This window comes from Anser anser, assembly GCF_964211835.1.
Source record: "Anser anser genome assembly, chromosome: 12".
Taxonomy (NCBI): domain Eukaryota; kingdom Metazoa; phylum Chordata; class Aves; order Anseriformes; family Anatidae; genus Anser; species Anser anser.
In genome coordinates, this window is record NC_139733.1 from 11,576,772 (window position 1) to 11,592,887 (window position 16,116).

Genomic DNA, 16,116 nt, shown 5'->3' on the forward strand with positions numbered 1-16,116 from the left:
TAATTAAACAGGTTTGTGCTGTGGTCAGAAATAACAGCAACTGTCCTGGACACCAGGGGGACAGGAGCGAGCCTGTCCCAGCTGCTTTCTCTCCTTTGGGCCCTGCTTGGGCAGGAAAGACTCCACAGGAAAACAGTAAATTATAAAGTGATGTAAAGGGCCTTTCCACGCTCAGGAGTAGCCTTGTTTTAAAGGAGGTAAGTGGGAAGCTCCTCGGCTACAGATGGCTGAATGTAATTTTGGGGGACCAAAGATTTGCTGTGTTCCCAGCTGTGGGTGGCCAGGAGGGAGAGCAGCAGCTCAGGGGGGTGAACCTGCCTCCCACCTCATCCTGGGATGCTTGTGGCGTGGGCACAGCCTCAGTGTGTGTCCGAGACACCAAAACGCCACGCCAGGCCTGCTTGTGCTACCCCAGCGTCAAAAATGTTTGCTGTGGTGCCTCTGAGGGCTTTTAGTCCTGAACCGGGTGCCCTGCCTCCTGCAGCTGTGTTTGCCCAAGGGCGGCTGCTGTCAGAGCCTGACTCAGCTCCACTTTCCCCTCCGGGCCGCGCCTGATCAGAAGTACGGCCGGCGTCACCCTCTGCGGAGGTGACAGCAACACAACGAAGTTACTGGGTGGCTCTTGCTCCTTCCCGCACTGCTTTATCTCCCGGTTCACTGCTTGTACTCTTTGCTCCGTACCAAGCTGTAACGCGCAGTGTGAGCCCTTGCCAGCTCCGGGCTGTCCCGGACTTGCACAAGAGCACCTCCAGCCACTCTGTGGGTGCCGTACCTGTCCCTGCCACCACGCGGGTGACAAGCACCCCTGGCACTGGCCATAGATATAGGAATCCTTTTTGCTTCGCTAAGGGACGCTTTTCCTTTTCTATTTGCCCCTGCCCTGAGGGATGCTGGCACGAAAACGTTGCCTCCACCTGAGCAGCAGCTGCAGGCCGTTCCCTAATTCACCCTCCCATAAAACCTCCCCCAGCTGGGGTGTAGAGGGTGAGATCAGTGGGGCTGGGGGCAGCTTGTGGTGGTGGGGGCTCTGCCTGCTTGCCCTGCACCACGCAGGTGTTGGGGCCTTGCTATTTCTGGAGCAGCGATTCAGCTCTCCATCATCTTCCCTTCCCAGGAAGGTGCTGAGGGATGGGTGGGGTGGGATGTGTCTCTTCATTGTGCGTCTCACTGGGGTTCCTACGGGGACACGGGATGTCTGGAGCAGCCTCCTCACCCCTCAGGCGCAGACGCTTCCTTTCAGTCACGGCCCTAGCTGCCATGCGGGGCACTCGCAGCTTTGTTTTCCCTGCTGGAGAGCTGGGGCTGGCCGCTCTGACGCTTCCTGCACCCCACTGGAAGGGGCAAGGGGGGGAAAGGCGTGGGCCAGGCCGCATCCCATTGTGTGTCGGCAGCGGGAGCCGGCCTGTGGTCACTGGTGGCACTGGGCGAGTGGGGCGGCCTGGGTGAGGGCCTTTGGCTTTACCACAGCTGTCAGGCAGCACTTTATTGCCGTCCCTTGGAATTTCAAGTTAATAAGTAATAGGGCTGAGGCTGTTCTGTGTTGCTAAAGTTCACAACCAGGCTGCAGACCAAATATGGCCATTTGGGAAGGGTTTTTTATGTTGTTGTAACACAAACAGTTGTCCTCACGTCACCCTGCGGGAATCTAGAGTTAGCTGGGGGTGAAAATGAGCTGTGCAAGGTGAAAGGTGTTTGTTCGGAGTCAGCAGGCTCTCCTTCCTGGCTCAGTCTGTCTGCAGGTCTGGAAGGTGAACGTTCTGCCTGGTACGTCACTGCTGGAGCACAGGTCCTTGCTGTGCAGGGCTCTGGCAGGGTTTTCCTTTAAACGTGATACCTCTGTGTTGGTCAAGTAGTGATTTAAAGCAGGAAAGCCTGCCTGCGAAGGCAGTTCAAGGTAGAGTGCCCCGTCATGTTTTCAGCCTCTTGAGCAAGGCTGTGTAGCTGAGGCGCAGAAGAACTTGGGATGCTCTGAACTGAACCCTCGAGGAAGCCCTCGACGCGTGGCAATTACACAGGGCTTTGAAGTACACAGACACAAAGGTGTTGCAGCCACCAAATAAGCAAGGTTTTTTTTTTTGTGACAATTAGTATGCAGCAATCGTTAGCAGTTAAACATGCAATTAAAACACGTGTAATATGTGCAACGACTTTGAGTCAAAAAAGTATCACTGAAAGCTGCTAAAAGTCTTGCTTCATAGCGCTGTGGGAGCCAGGTACACCTGTTGCTGTGCTCCCCGATTGTGCGATGAAGGTGCTGGGAGCCTGCCCCTGCCCCCGGGCTGCATTTTGTCCTCCCGTCATTACAAGTGAGGTGCTCTCAGCAGCCGGTCCTGGGGTGTCCCTGGGGCTGCTGGCAGCACCGTGCGGTGAGTGGGAGCGGGCAGGGAGGATTCATCCCGGGAAGGTGACTCACATCGCCGGAGCGGCGCGCGGTCGCTTGTTGTGGTTGCAAGTAATCGCGCCGTGCTCTCTGCGGATGCGTGACCCAGCGGTGGAAAATAGCGTGGAAGCCTTTTATCTGGTGAAGCAGTGCTGCTCTCCAGCTTGGTGAAGCCAGAGCTTTGGTTATCCGTAGCTACGCAGGCCTGGGTACAGCCAGAGTTTCCACTTTCCTATGGGAAACAAGATGGTTTGTGGTTGTCCTGCTGCCTCCTTTCTGAGGGCAAAGGCCAGCCAACTCTGATTTATTTTTTTCCTGGCTGAAATCCTGTGGCTATTCTGATTTAGAAATGTTTTTGTTTCTGACTACATGCTAAGTCATCTGCCCCTCTCCTCACAACTTCACAGCCATGCTCCTGCCCTGGTGGGACGCACCGCTCCTGACGCTGGGACCAGGAATGAAGCATTTCAGCTGAGGGACAGGGTGGCCAGCACCTGGCTACGGAACACCACCACCAGCCATGGGGTGAGATGGGGGTGCCCCCGTCCTGTTCAGCTGCCAAAATGGGCCGTGTCTGTACTGAGAGGAGACACCAGGCACACAGGGCAGGTTAGTGCAGGCACCGGTCTTCAGTGTGAGCACCAGTGCTGGGATTGCTGGAGCAGGCCAGCACGGGGTACGTGGGCTCCCAGCTAGCTCCCACCATGATTCAGCACAAAACCATTGCAAGTTTCTGCTTCAGCTTCCCTATTTAAGTGTGGTGGTTCATCATGGCTGTTTGCAGGGGGTTCCTGCCGGGTGACTTGCACCAAACACCCCCTTTGTAACTCACTGCCCGCACGTGTCCTGCGGGAGGTGCCCTGGGCTGCCCCAGCCCCGCGCCTGGCACAGCAGGTGTGGACAAACAAATATGATGCAAACAGCGCTGAGAAACTCATGAAATGACTCATATGTCTGCTTAGGTCACCTTAGTCGGAGCTCTTCTTTGCTTAGCCTAACTTGGCTGGGAAGTTCTTTAAATGACTCTCCTAAAACATCTGTGCCTTGGCTTCACCAGCCCAGTTAGAAACCAGGATTTTGTTTACTGACACCATCCTGAGCTGGCAGCACAGCTGGATTATGTCTGCTATAACTTGCCTGTACTTGGTTCGATGAATGTCTTCTGACAGCTCATGTTATCAAAAGCTTTGGGTTATTGGAGTAAACTCTGGCCTGTAAAGCTGTGCGCGCCAGTTCTTGCAGCTTTTCCAGCCAGGCAGGCCAAAGGAACATGCTTTATCAAAGCACAGATATGGTGAGAATTTGATGCGGTTTGCTTGCAATTATTCAGGAGCTGATGTTATATCTAATTTAATTATCTCATATTTTTGGGCCTGGTGCAAGAGGGCTGTGCAGCCTCTGTTCAGGGTGCAGCACTGGATTTTGCCCTTGTATCCCTGCAGCCACTATGCTGCGTCCCGTTTACATCCCTGATGTAACCCGTTGCATCCACCTCTGTATATGCTTGTTGTAACCCCGTTGCAGCCACACCAAATCCCCTCCTATATCCCTATTGCAACCCCTCTATCTCTGCTGTATCCTCAGTGCACCCCCCTTGCACCCCAGCTGTATTTACTTTGTATACCTCTGTATGTCCCCAGCATGCCTTCCTTGCAACCTCCCTTCTGCAGCCTCATTTCAGTCCCCTCCCACCCCATTGCATCCCCCTTGCAGCCCCTTCGGATCCTGTAGTAACGCCGCTGCCCTCCCATTGCGGTACCCCTTGTACCCCCATGGAAGCCCCGTGATGTTGCACCCCTGTTGCATCCTCGCTGCATCCCTATTGCATGGCCCCCTTGCACCACGGTTAAAGTCCCACTGCAGCTCCATTATATCCTCCCCTTTCACCCGTGTCCCTCACAGACCCCCGCTGCAACCCTATTGCACCCCCACGGACAACTCCATTGAAGCCCCATTACAACCCCCCCATTGCAGCCCCCCCTTGCACCCCTATTACATCCCCCCCCCGCACCCCACTTCACCCCATTCCCCCCCACCCCCTCGCACCCCACCTGAGCCCCCTTCCTCTCCCACTGCAGCTCCCTTTGCACCTCCCCGTTGCATCCCCCCCCCGCACCCCCCCCGCCTCTCCAGCGCCGCCGGTGCGCTCCGCTGCGCCCCCGCGGAGCCTCGCCGGTACCGGCGCGGAAGGGAGGGCGCAGCGGAGCCGCCTCGTTTCGCCCAGCGCTGCCATCGCAGCACGGCTCGGCTCGGCACGGTAAGCGGGGGGGGGGCGAGGAGCTGATGGAGGCAATGCCGGGGCCGGGGGGCACCGTTCCGCCGTCCGCCCCCGCTCCCCGGTGCCTCCCGGTGCCTCCAGGCCCTGGTATTGACGGAAGCGGGGAGGGAGGAGGAGACTGGGGGAGAAGCCGAAAGGCCTTGGTTGGAAGGCAAGAGGGAATTTTTAACGATTTGTTTAAAAATCGTAAAGAATTTGCTTTCAAATTAAAAAATAATAATAATAATAATCGGAAGGCAGGGCACGAAGGGGAGGAGAGCAGCGATGCTGCTCGGGCACCGCTGCCTAGAGGATGCCGTCATGGTGCTGGGGCAGCTTTTGGGTGTGTGCGTGGGGGGAGATGTATGGGGGGGGCGGCTGTGTGCCGGCAGGGGGGTCCGGGAGGTGGCCCCCAGCACCCCAACCCCACCCCCGGGGGGGGGACTGAGTCCGGGCGCACTCGTGACATCAGCTTCGCCGAGCATCCGCGTGTGCAGCGGGATGGGGACGGCGGTGGGGTCCCGGCATGGGGACAGACGCGTTGTGGGTTCCCGAGCCATCGGCTGGCTGGTGGCACGGCTCCGGCTGTCCCCAGGCTGCCGGCGGTGACGCTGACGGCTCGTCCCCGGGTGCGGCACCAGGGCCGGGGGCTCTCCCGCGCACGTTGGTGAGCCGCGCCGTGCAGATGCAAGTGGGTCAGAGATGGGCGCTTTATGAAGCGGCGCTGCAGAAATAATGATCTCATTCCTGCCGTCTATAAATAAGTGAAGGTGAAAGGGCACATTTCCTACTTCCAGCCCTCCAGAGGCTGGATTAAGACAGAGAGCTTGCTGATGGACAGAGATCATACAAATACCAACAGATCCGAAATTATAACTGCACCCTGAGTGGTATCCGAAAGGTCACGCTGCAAAACGTACCTCTGAGGAGCTGTAATGTTAGGGGTGTCCTGGATTATGGTCAGTGGTGTTTTGCTGGGTGTTGAGGCTGACGAGGGGGAGGTGGTTTCCAAGGGAAATGTTCATTTGCATGCTGCTGGGTTTTCCTACCCGGGTAGTGGTGTGTCAGGGCTCCTGGGGCCCTCTTTCAGCTGCTGAGGCTCACCAAAGCCCCCTGTTTCTGCAGTGGGAACTTAAAATTGCCTGATGTTTGCTCTTCAAGCAAAAATTCGAGTATGCCTAAATGTGCTGCTGGTCTTCTGGATATTTGGAGATTTAAAATTGGTTGGTCTGCAGGTCAGAAACCAGCAGCCGTGGGCACGGGGAGCAGCGTGCAGGGAGCAGCCCTGCGTGTGCGGCATGGACCCGTAACCTTTACACTTGAACGTTGACACGTCTGATTAGTGGGTGTGCACAGGGGATTTCTCCGGGTGAAAATCCTCCCCGGCCTTGCACACAGTGCAGTGCATCCCTCCCCAGCCAGAGCCTGCTGAACCAGGCTGCACTGTGAGGCCACAGCCCCCCCGGCACCCCTGTGCAGCCCCCGCCAGCCCTCGTCCCATCAGAGGGGTTCGCCCTGCGCCTGTTGCAGCCGAGACCTGCTCCGTGAGCAGCAGCGATCCTATTGCAAAGCCTCCTGGTCTCCCTGGGTAACGAGCTGAGCTGCTTCACATTTGTGGGTTTGGGTGTTGGTTTTTTTTCTTTTGAGCTAAATGCAGGTTTCTAATCCCACACAGCGGCGTGTGCTGCTGCTGCGTCTTACACGGGGCTTGAAAAAAATCAATATGTACATCTGAGCTGCACCGTTAGATCTTCTCTGGCCTCCTGGGATGATCCAACAGGCTTGAAAGAGAAAAAAATACTGATGGGGATTCCAACCTTGCCCACTGTAACTTGTCCTTCTGGCCAGTGGCCCTGGGGACTGTCATCAGCATCCACCGGTGGTGCACCCCGCTAGCTGCGGGGGCTTGGCAGGGTTGGGGGCACCCCTCCAGCCTGCCCGGACCCCTGGCTCTGGGGCACCCCCAGCCCCTTCCCAGCAGCTGTGGGATGCGGGGGCCAAACGGGTGGCCCTGGTTCAGCATCCCGTGCCCTGCCACGAACTCAGCCTTATCACTGCCATCCTCTTGTGCCCCACGCTTGCACTGCCCGGCTTTTCCTTTTGGCTCCGCCAGCGGCTCGCACTTTGGTCCTGCTCGGAACGGGCGCCCTGATAGCACTGTATTGCACAAAACACCATATTTACACAAATAGGGGAAAGGTTGGTCAGAAGGCAACGATGATGTATCTGGAAGGGGAGCTGCTTCCTTAAATACCCTGAAGTGGCCGCCTTCCGTGCCTGCAGGGTCAGAAAGAAGGCAAGCAGGAGAGCTCCTAACCTTGTTTTCCTCTTCTGACAGTGCTTGCGGGCGCCGCCGACACCCACAGCAAGCGGGACCTGTGCCGAGAGGAGGAGCAGGAGGGGATCTCTGCAGAGTAAGCTGGGCTTTCCAACGCCTCTCCCCTTGGTGTTTTGCTTTCCAAGAGCTTTGGAGGTGGAAGAGCCGAGGTGGTGACCCGGGGGCAGTGGCCCCTGGCCTGCGCTTCGCCCCTGCACCGGCCCCGCTGCGGGCTTCTTGTCCTTGTGGGTCGGTCGGTGTCGTCTGTTTCCTGTGCCTCATTTCTTCCCTATTTTAGTGGCGTAGCCAAAGGCAACAAGTGCTCACGGGTGGGTCTGGGTGCTGCAGCCCTGCTCCCGGGCACAAGGTGGACCCGCTGCACAAAATGTGGGCTTACGGGCAGGCTGCGCAGGGAACAAAGGTCTTTCTAGAAAATGTTAATTAAACAAATAACGTGTGTTGTTGAGGCTTGAAGAAGTAACCGATGTTTGGTTTTGTTAAGGAGGTGTCTAATGCAAATATTTACTGTATTCGTCAAATTTCAGTTACTCCCTCTTCTCTCTGGGGAAGAGGGAGAACCTGGATTTTGCTGCAGAGCTTCTCTAAACTTTATATCTCGGCCATATGTAATTTGTGTTTTTAATGTGACTCAGTATTACGGTGTCGGTGTGGGAGAGGATATCACCGTGGTGACTTGGTTCCTGTTTTGCAGCATAACATGACAGTTAAAGGAAGCAGAAATACCCTGCCTGCACTGACGTGGGGAAAGGCGGGGGGCAGGAGGAGCGATGGTGGGGGACATGAGGCACTGGAAGCGTTTTGTTTTATAACTGTGACCCAAGAGCTAGCGCTGAGGAAATGGACGACGCATACCTTGGTTAGCAGCAGGAATTAAAGGCTGTGTGTGTGTAACAGGGTTTAATCCCTTAATGAGAAAAATATATCCATGCTGCCCATGAGCAGGAGAGCGGAGCAAGAAGCTGCATGAACGCTTGTCTTTGTGCGCGATACCTGCCGGAGACTTTGTCCTGAGGACACTCGGGAGCTGGGAGGGGACCTGGGAATGGCAGCAAGGGCAAAATGCTTCTAGGGCAGGGGGAAGGACAGGGATATTTCAATGCTGTATCAGGGACGGGGATGAATTTGTCTCAGATGAGGGCCGGTGGCCAAAGAGCACCCTGCCAGGTTTCTTCCATCACTTCCCGAGAGCACTAATAGGCTCTGCTCCCTTGATTAGTTGGTGGCTGTGCGGAGCGGTAATGAGTCTGGAGCCGGGCTCAAACCGCGAATTCTAGGTCAGTGGTTGTGTGCTGGGGATTTGGGAGCAGGCAGGGGAGGTGGGAGGGAGCTGGGCACCCTAAAGCAACGTGGAGCTGGCGTGGGGGCAGCCCTGCGGGGCCCCCAGCATCTCATGGGTGTGGGGCTGCGTTTGGTGGGTTTGCCAGGCGCTGCAAAAACTGAACCCCATCAACGCTGCCTCAGTCCGTGCCCATCTGGAGGCTTATTGCCCTCTCGGGATGGGCTCTCTGAGGGGATAACATTGCAGTAGACATCATTCGGGAGCCAGAAGAAATACTGAGCTTTAAAACTGAAAGACACCTTGCTGCACTGCTTTTTGCTCTCCTTTGCCTCTTGCACTGCCGCTTTCCTTTTCTCCTGGCTGCGGAGATGTCATTTAGCACCGACTGACCCTCACTCGATGCACACAGGTAGGGCCGGGCCGTGAGGAGCAGCATGGACCTGGATGTGCTGAACATGTTCGTCATAGCCGGCGGCACCCTGGCCATCCCCATCCTGGCCTTCGTGGCCTCCTTCCTCCTGTGGCCCTCGGCGCTCATCCGGATCTACTACTGGTGAGTGAGTTACTCCGGCTGCTTGCATTTCAGCGTGGGGGGCTTGGGCATTTTAGGAAGGACAAGGCTGTGGCCGGGCCAAGAATTGCTGTTCCTGCCCTCAGCCCCAGCAGGCTGGGGGCCCCCCCAGCCTCCCCGAGGTCACCCGCTCCCTCCTGGTCTGGGATCTGCTCCGAGGGCAAGGCCTCTCCTCGCACCAGCAGTTACGGAGGGGGCTCTCCCCATTCTCCCCCTCTCTTCTGGGCTGAGGCACCAGAGAGGTCTCAGCGATGGTTTTCCTTACCTTGTCCTTTCTGATAACAGCAGGCAGGCGCCACGTCCTTCAGTCGTGGTTCGTCCCTGGAAATGAGCGATAAGCATGCTGTTGGCTTTCATTTCTGGGTTTGTCGCGGAGGAAAGCCGAACTAGCGCTCCTGCGGGAAGCCGGGCAGTGTCCCGGTGTCTCACCCGGCCTCCCGCGTGGGCTGCCGGCACGTGCCAGCAGCAGATGGTGGCTCCCGCCGTCCTGCTCGCGGGTGTTCCCGACCAAAGTCACCTCCCGACGGAGCAGGCCGCTGTCCCGCAAAGGCCGTCTTCCCGAGGGAGCGTTCACCAGCAGCACTTTGATCAAAGCAGCTGGGAGCTGGCAGGGGGTGAGGCGGCTCCAGCCCCCGCAGCCGAAGCGGCACAGGGGGACGCAGCTCCTCGCACCCCGTGGTGAGGCAATGCGTCGCCTCAGGAACCAGGGCGGGTGCCAAGGGCCGTCGGTGGGACCTGGGGCCGAGCCTCACATGGCAAAGGGAGGTACCTGTGCTTCTCCCATGTCTGACATCTCAGTATCTGTGAGTTAAGTGAGCCGGCTTGTCAGGGACCGGGAATAGGTGCAGACCTTGCCAGCTCGGTCAGTGAAAGGATTTTTCCGTCCCACGTCCTGAGTGGATGACGGAGGGTAGGGGGGACAATGATGGGCTGCAGGTCAGAGGAGCACGGCCAGAAAAAGGTGTTTGTGCCGGGTGGGGTTTGGTAGGAGCGAAGCCTTTGGAGGGACGTGGGCAGAGATGGCAGGGGAATGAGGGGTGGGGGGCTGGCGCCGGGGAGCTTCGTGTTGAGAAGGGGTGAGAGAAGAGCCCACAGCATTGTCCTTCAGGGGCTGAGCGAGAGGAGAAAGCAGCAGCACATCCCCGGGACACCTCTCCTTTCTCCCATCACTCACTTCCCTCCGTATTGTCACCACTGCCATTGCTGCACGCATCCTCAGCTGCCGTGGCACGGGGCCACGCAGGGACCTCGGTGGCTGATCGTGCCCCCCCGCCGCTAATGGGGGCTGGGAGGCACCCGGGGCCACCGGCCTCTGCTACCCGCGGGGTTAATCGGTTTAGCTGCTGCCACTAAGCCTGTTAACACCTTGCAGGGGATCAGTTCAGCTTTGCGCAGATTATTTTGTCTTCTGCTCAATTGATCCATCGGGATCAGTTGCTAAAAATGTTATCATCTTGCCCATCGGTAGTTTACACCGGTGCCTTTGAGGCGAGCACTCTTAAGACACTTATTCAGGGAGAAATTCACTTCTCCTTGTAGGACCGGCACACGGCCACGATGCTGCCTAAGTCCCCCTAACTCCCTCAAAAAAGGGATTATGATAAAAGAGGATTGCGCTATGCATAAGCTTTGAGTGGGCAGAGAGCTAGGACAGTCCGGCACAGTGTTGGTGACCTTGCTCTTGTGTCTCGTGTAAATTTTGATGTTTTGTACAAAAGTATCTGGAAGCATCTTGGCAGCTGGGAGTCGCCCAGCAGTTGCCCTGACAAGGGTCACTTTTGGCCATAAGGGGAAATGCAGAGAAACCGTGCCTGCTCCTCAGTCCTGGGCCGCACGTACACATCATGTGTCCAAAGTGTCACCGATAATCTCTGCCCAGGTCCCCTCTGGCTGGTAATTTCACTGCATCGTCCTTCAGCAGGCTGCAAGCCTGCTCTGCTGGGAGCTGTCTGCACCTGCTTGCAGAGAAATGGCCCGGCTTTCCTTGGGGTCAGGCCGGTATCATCTGAGTGGGGACGGCCACCTCCAATCTTTGTGTGGCTGTAAGCACGTTTTTAAAGATCATTGGGGTGGCATAGGGGGAAGAGGTCCTCTTGTGCCCTGGTCTTGCCTTGCTCCTGGAGTTATTTTCTCCTTGTTTCCAGGTACTGGCGTCGAGCGCTGGGCATGCAGGTCCGATACGCCAACTACGACGACTACCAGTTTTGTTACTCCTATAGAGGGAGACCTGGGTACCGGCCGTCTATCCTGATGCTCCACGGCTTCTCAGCCCACAAGGACATGTGGCTGTCCATAGTCAAGGTGGGGCGCCGCTCCTCCTGTCACTGCTTAGGGAATCAACAGTCCTGGGCTTGTGGGCAGTGCGGGGACCGCAGAGCTGCACGCACTGGTCTGCGATGGTGTCTGTAAGGTGCTAGGAGTACCCCCAGCTCTGTGCTCAGTGTCTGTTGAATCCTTTGCATCCCTCTGACATGCAGGGTAAGAGTGGTAGCAAGTCTCGCCTGTGGTTTCTCAGCATTTCACCCCTGGTATGTGAGCTGATTTATTCTAGAGCAAGAGTAACCGAGGGCTGCTGGGAGGAAAAAAACCCAAAACATTCCCACCGCAGTTACCAGCCCCCATCCTTCCCTCCATGAATTTCCCAGCATTTCCCCACTGGTGTAACCGCCCCTGTTTTGTTCTGGCAGTTCCTCCCCAAGAACCTGCACTTGGTGTGCGTTGACATGCCTGGGCACGAGGGCACGACCCGCTCGGCCTTGGACGATTACTCCATTATGGGACAAGCGAAGAGGATCCACCAGGTAAAGCCCCACTGCCACCCGGTCCCGCTCCTTGTGCCTGCCCTGCGGTGTGTCGGCACTGGTGAGGCCACTGGTGCTCTCGGTGCTTTGCTCCTGCTGTGCCTGGCCTTGAAACCACACGGGGATGTGAGGGATGCTGGTTCCTGCGTGGCCCCGCTCCCTCCCGTGGCCCTTCCCGGGCTGCCGGGACCACTGGCCTCAAGGTTTTGAGTTGAATTTCTCTAATGACCCCACACTCTTGCTTCCCCTGCCCTAAATATGCTCCTTCTGCCCCCGTGCAGTTCGTGGAGTGCATCAAGCTGAACAAGAGGCCCTTCCACCTGGTCGGCACCTCCATGGGTGGGAACGTTGCTGGAGTCTATGCCGCGCAGTACCCAGAGGACATCTGCAGCCTGACTCTTATCTGCCCCGCGGGTGCGTAACGTGAGGAGGGGGAAACGCGGAGGAGAGCGAGCGGGAGCTGGTGCGAAAGCCCAGAGCAGTGCTGAGGGCAAAGTAGACCTTGCCTGTTAGTGCAGTAATTTTGGATATAATTAATATGCATAGTCTGAAATTCTCTGGCAGGGCACACTGCCAGGGCACAGAGCACACAGGAGGAAATCCCAGCCCTGCCCAGATTGCTGTTCCCCAGGGCTTTGGAGTTTGCCCTTCTGTGCCACAGCAAGAGCTGAGCCAGGGGCAAATGGGTGCAGGGCAGAGGGCTTCCACCGGGGGCTGTGCTGCAGCTGTGCTGCTCCAGCAGCTCCTTCCTGCACCAGATCAGCTCCAAGATGAGAAATCAGTAACGAAGCAAATCAAAACATCACCTAGCCGCCACGAGCCTTGCTCTTCCCTCTCTGGAGGGGTTTTGGCCGATACCCCCTGTGTTACTGGATGCGTGACCCCTGTGCGGGGTCTGCACTGCTGCCAGATTTCCAGCCCTTTGGGAACAGCCCTTGCAGAGGCACCCACGGGTGGGGCACTCCTGCAATTTCATGTCCTCTCCTTGGCCCTGGCAGGCTGGGTACTGGTATTTGCACCCACTGTATGCATGAGGCTACGTGCTGCAGTTTTCCCCAGGTATTGGTGCCTGCCTGCAGGGAACACACCTCGTGTAGCACCAGCCCGCTGGGCACGTGGTGGTCTCGTATGGGTTCCAGTGTGTGCACCCCTTCTCCTTCGGCCCAGGTCTGCCGAGTTCCACCGACAGCAAGTTCGTCAAGCAGCTCCGGGAGCTGCAGGAGTCCGAGCGCATCGACAGGATCCCTTTAATTCCCTCGACGCCCGAGGAGATGGCCGACATGCTGAAGCTCTGCTCCTACGTTCGCTTCAAGGTGCCGCAGCAGGTGAGAAGCAAGAAGGGGAGATTTTGGGGTGGAAGTGGGGTTGCTTCTGCCCAGCTCCGTCCTCCAGCAGCTTGCTTCTCCCCCTGTCCTTCAGCAGCACCAGCTGAAATATCCCCACGTGAGCTTGGGCAGTGGGCTGGGATGTACAAGTGTTTTTCAATAAATACGGCTGGCAGGAAGCGCTAAACAAATAAAGAAGAAGGCTATTGTCTGGCCTGGAGGGGGATTGTTTGTTGCTTTTCTAGCAGAAGCAATGGGAATGTTAATCATCACATTGTGAGGTGAGAGGAACTTGGCAAGGGGCTCGCTATTTAGCTGGTTTTCCTTAGGAAATCTGGGATGAGTAGATTGGAGAATAAGAAAAAAACCAGTAAGATAATGCCAAAACCAATTTTTTGGCAAAAGAATAAAAGAAGGAAGAAAAGCAGAGTCATGGCTGAGACAGACAGCCTGCCAGCCATCGGAGGAAAAATGCCACTTTGCATCATAAAAGACCGAAATAGTTGTTGCTGAAAGGCGTGTTCCCTTAGTGCCCTGTGACAGCCGGGCGTGCTGGGGCCGAGCGATGCTCCTGGCCGCCTGCCCTGTGCTCGGCCCCACTGGCAGGTCTCTGTGCTCTCCCCGCAGATCCTCCAGGGCCTGGTTGACGTCCGCATCCCACACAACGATTTCTATCGGAAACGTAAGTGCAAGGTGGCACCCACGCCCCCCGGGCTGTCACCATGTCCCTGGCGCCCTGGCCCCACGTTCCTGTGCTGAGGGCCCAAGGGAGCAAGGGGGCGAGTGGATTTGGGGATGCATGGGTGGTGGAGCTGCTGTTTTGCCCTTGTCCTCCCAGCTGGTCCAACTCCTACCGGTGTCTGTGGGGAGGTGGGGTCGGAGGGGGATGTCTCTGTCACACCTTCGCAAGGACAGCCCGTCGGGGCTCGGCCCATCGCCCCTGCCCACGGGCTGGTTCCCACCGGTGTCACAGGGGCTGCCTGCGAAGTGTGCCTCCCACATGGGACTGACTCTCCCCCCTGCCCACCCCAGTGTTTTTAGAAATCGTGGATGAGAAGTCCAGGCACTCCCTCCAGGAGAACATGGGCAAGATCAAAGCGCCGACGCAGGTCATCTGGGGAAAGCAGGACCAGGTACGTAGACACCTCTTGGCTTTGGGCTCTTGGTGACCGCATCTGCATCCCTGCCCACATCAACGCTGCCGAGGCTGGTGTGGGCTAGGAAGAGGAATAACATGCCAGCAGAGTTGTCTTGGCAACTGGGGGAGATGTGCTGCTCTGTGCTGTTCCGTGGGTAGGCGGCAAGGGAGAAGTGTGGGGCTCCATCTCCCTGGGTGTCCGTGCGGTTACGGGGGGAAGAGCGAAGACATCTGGAGGGTGGGAAAGGGGGCAAGGCACTGGCATGCAAAGGCATGAGCTGGCACGCAGCACAGAGCCCCAGGGAGGGGGGTACAGCACGGCCCCAGCCCCCAGAGGCATCACAAGGACCACGTTCCTGCTCAGCATCTCGCCTGAGCTTGCAAAGGCGTCTCCAGCAGGGTTTCTACTGTGGCCAGTAAAGCCCAGCTCCGTGGCAGTGATTGTTTTTTTCCCTGATGCCCAGGTCCTGGATGTTTCTGGTGCCAACCTCTTAGCGAGCGCCATCCCGGACTGCCACGTGTCCATCCTGGAGAACTGCGGCCACTCGGTGGTGGTGGAGCGGCCGCGGAAGACGGCGAACCTCATGCTGGAGTTCCTGGCGCTGCTGCACAGCACGGGCAACAGCAAGAAGCAGGCGTGACGGGGCTGACGCCGTGCCTGGGAGTCGTAACCTACCGAAGCGTCGATGAGTTCTCAGGGATCTTGTACAAACCGTGGTGAACGTGCCAAAGTCCCTGAGGCAGGCAGAGCCACTGATACATGAACCTACAGCACTGCTGACACACTGATCTAGGACCTCTGAGCAACCTTCGTAGATGCAGGAACAGGATCCGTACCTTTTCTACTCCTAGGTAAAAGTGAGCTGAAATGACAAAACGCTAGCCATGCAGTGTGCTGAAGCTCCCTATGCAGCCCGTGTTATCCCAGTTACCTGCAGATAGCTGTTAATGACCTTTACCTGAAGTATACAAGCGCAGGAAGGGGGAAGCGCCCCGGGCTGAGACTCGCTGTGCCCCCTGCACCCAGACCCCTCGTTGCATGCCGCCGTGCTGCGAGAACCCGTGCTCCAGCGCAGCGCCCTCCGTGTAGCTCCTTACCTTGTCGGTCACGCAGAACACACGAGAAAAACGCGTGGAAGGCAGACGGCTGTGTGTGCAAACCTGTTTACACTTCTGGCGAGCGGATTTTCTCCAATCCCCGAGCAGCTCCTGTGCATGTGTGATGCCTTAACAGCCCCCGGGCAGCCTGCGCGTGCAGCCAGCGCAGGGGCGAGCGCGTGTCTCGGCTCTTTTCTATCCCGTCGTGCTGCTGAACGCTCCGATGTAAATAACGAACTCCTTAATGAATTCTGTGAATTCTGTGAGTGGTGACGGTGCTGGAAATGCGTGGAAGAGGGGGAAGCGTGGTCGCACTAACGGGTGGCTCCAGCGCGCCCGCGAGGCTCCCGGCGCTTGTATTTCTGAGCCATCTTCTTGCCGTCGGTCCGAGGTACTACGACCTGTACATATATTTGAAACTCCCCGGTGGTTTCTCTGCTCTTTTTGAGAGAAGAAACGTTTGTTCTTTTAGAAAATTAGAAATTTGATGTTAATTGCTTGGTTATTGTTTCTACTACAGGAGTTGATTTAAAATAAATAAATAAATCATTGATAGTTTTATGTGGTAAAAGGCAGAAAAAATTGTTGGATCTCTATGGTTTCTCATATGCCACAGATTGCTGTATTCAGGGGATTTATATGGCTATTAAAATCTAGTAATTTAAAGAGTGCGCCATGTGGTGATTTCTTTTTCCTCTGGGCTTGTGTGGGATGGCAGCACCGGGGCCTTGCTTGTTTCCTTCGTTTCTCTCCACATTTCTGCAAGTTCCAGGTTTTGCCACGAGGATGCTTGGTAATATCAGGAGAGATGGTGGCAAGCGGGGAAGGCTCTATGCTCACCTCTTCAAAGAGGACAGGAATTTCCCCCCCCTTTTTTTTTTTTTTAAGTGGAGATAGCCCTAAACACTCAAGAAACACAAAACAACCTC

General features: G+C 56.8%; 1 protein-coding gene across 4 annotated transcripts; it reads left to right on the forward strand.

Moving 5' to 3' along the window:
- Positions 1-4,511: 4,511 nt before the first annotated feature.
- ABHD6 (abhydrolase domain containing 6, acylglycerol lipase) lies at positions 4,512-15,858 on the forward strand. 4 transcript variants are annotated; one of them, XM_083795317.1, is made up of 10 exons: positions 4,512-4,637; positions 6,976-7,051; positions 8,664-8,807; positions 10,970-11,126; positions 11,513-11,626; positions 11,908-12,040; positions 12,794-12,951; positions 13,579-13,633; positions 13,984-14,084; positions 14,554-15,858. In XM_083795317.1, the coding sequence occupies exons 3-10, from the start codon at positions 8,689-8,691 to the stop codon at positions 14,728-14,730; spliced, it is 1,014 nt and encodes a 337-aa protein (XP_083651443.1). In that variant the 5' UTR covers positions 4,512-4,637; positions 6,976-7,051; positions 8,664-8,688; the 3' UTR covers positions 14,731-15,858. The 4 variants fall into 4 exon arrangements, with proteins under 4 accessions (XP_083651443.1, XP_083651444.1, XP_083651442.1 ...); XM_083795318.1 differs by lacking the exon at positions 6,976-7,051 and having other exon boundaries at positions 4,561-4,637; XM_083795316.1 differs by lacking the exon at positions 4,512-4,637 and having other exon boundaries at positions 6,913-7,051.
- Positions 15,859-16,116: the final 258 nt, after the last annotated feature.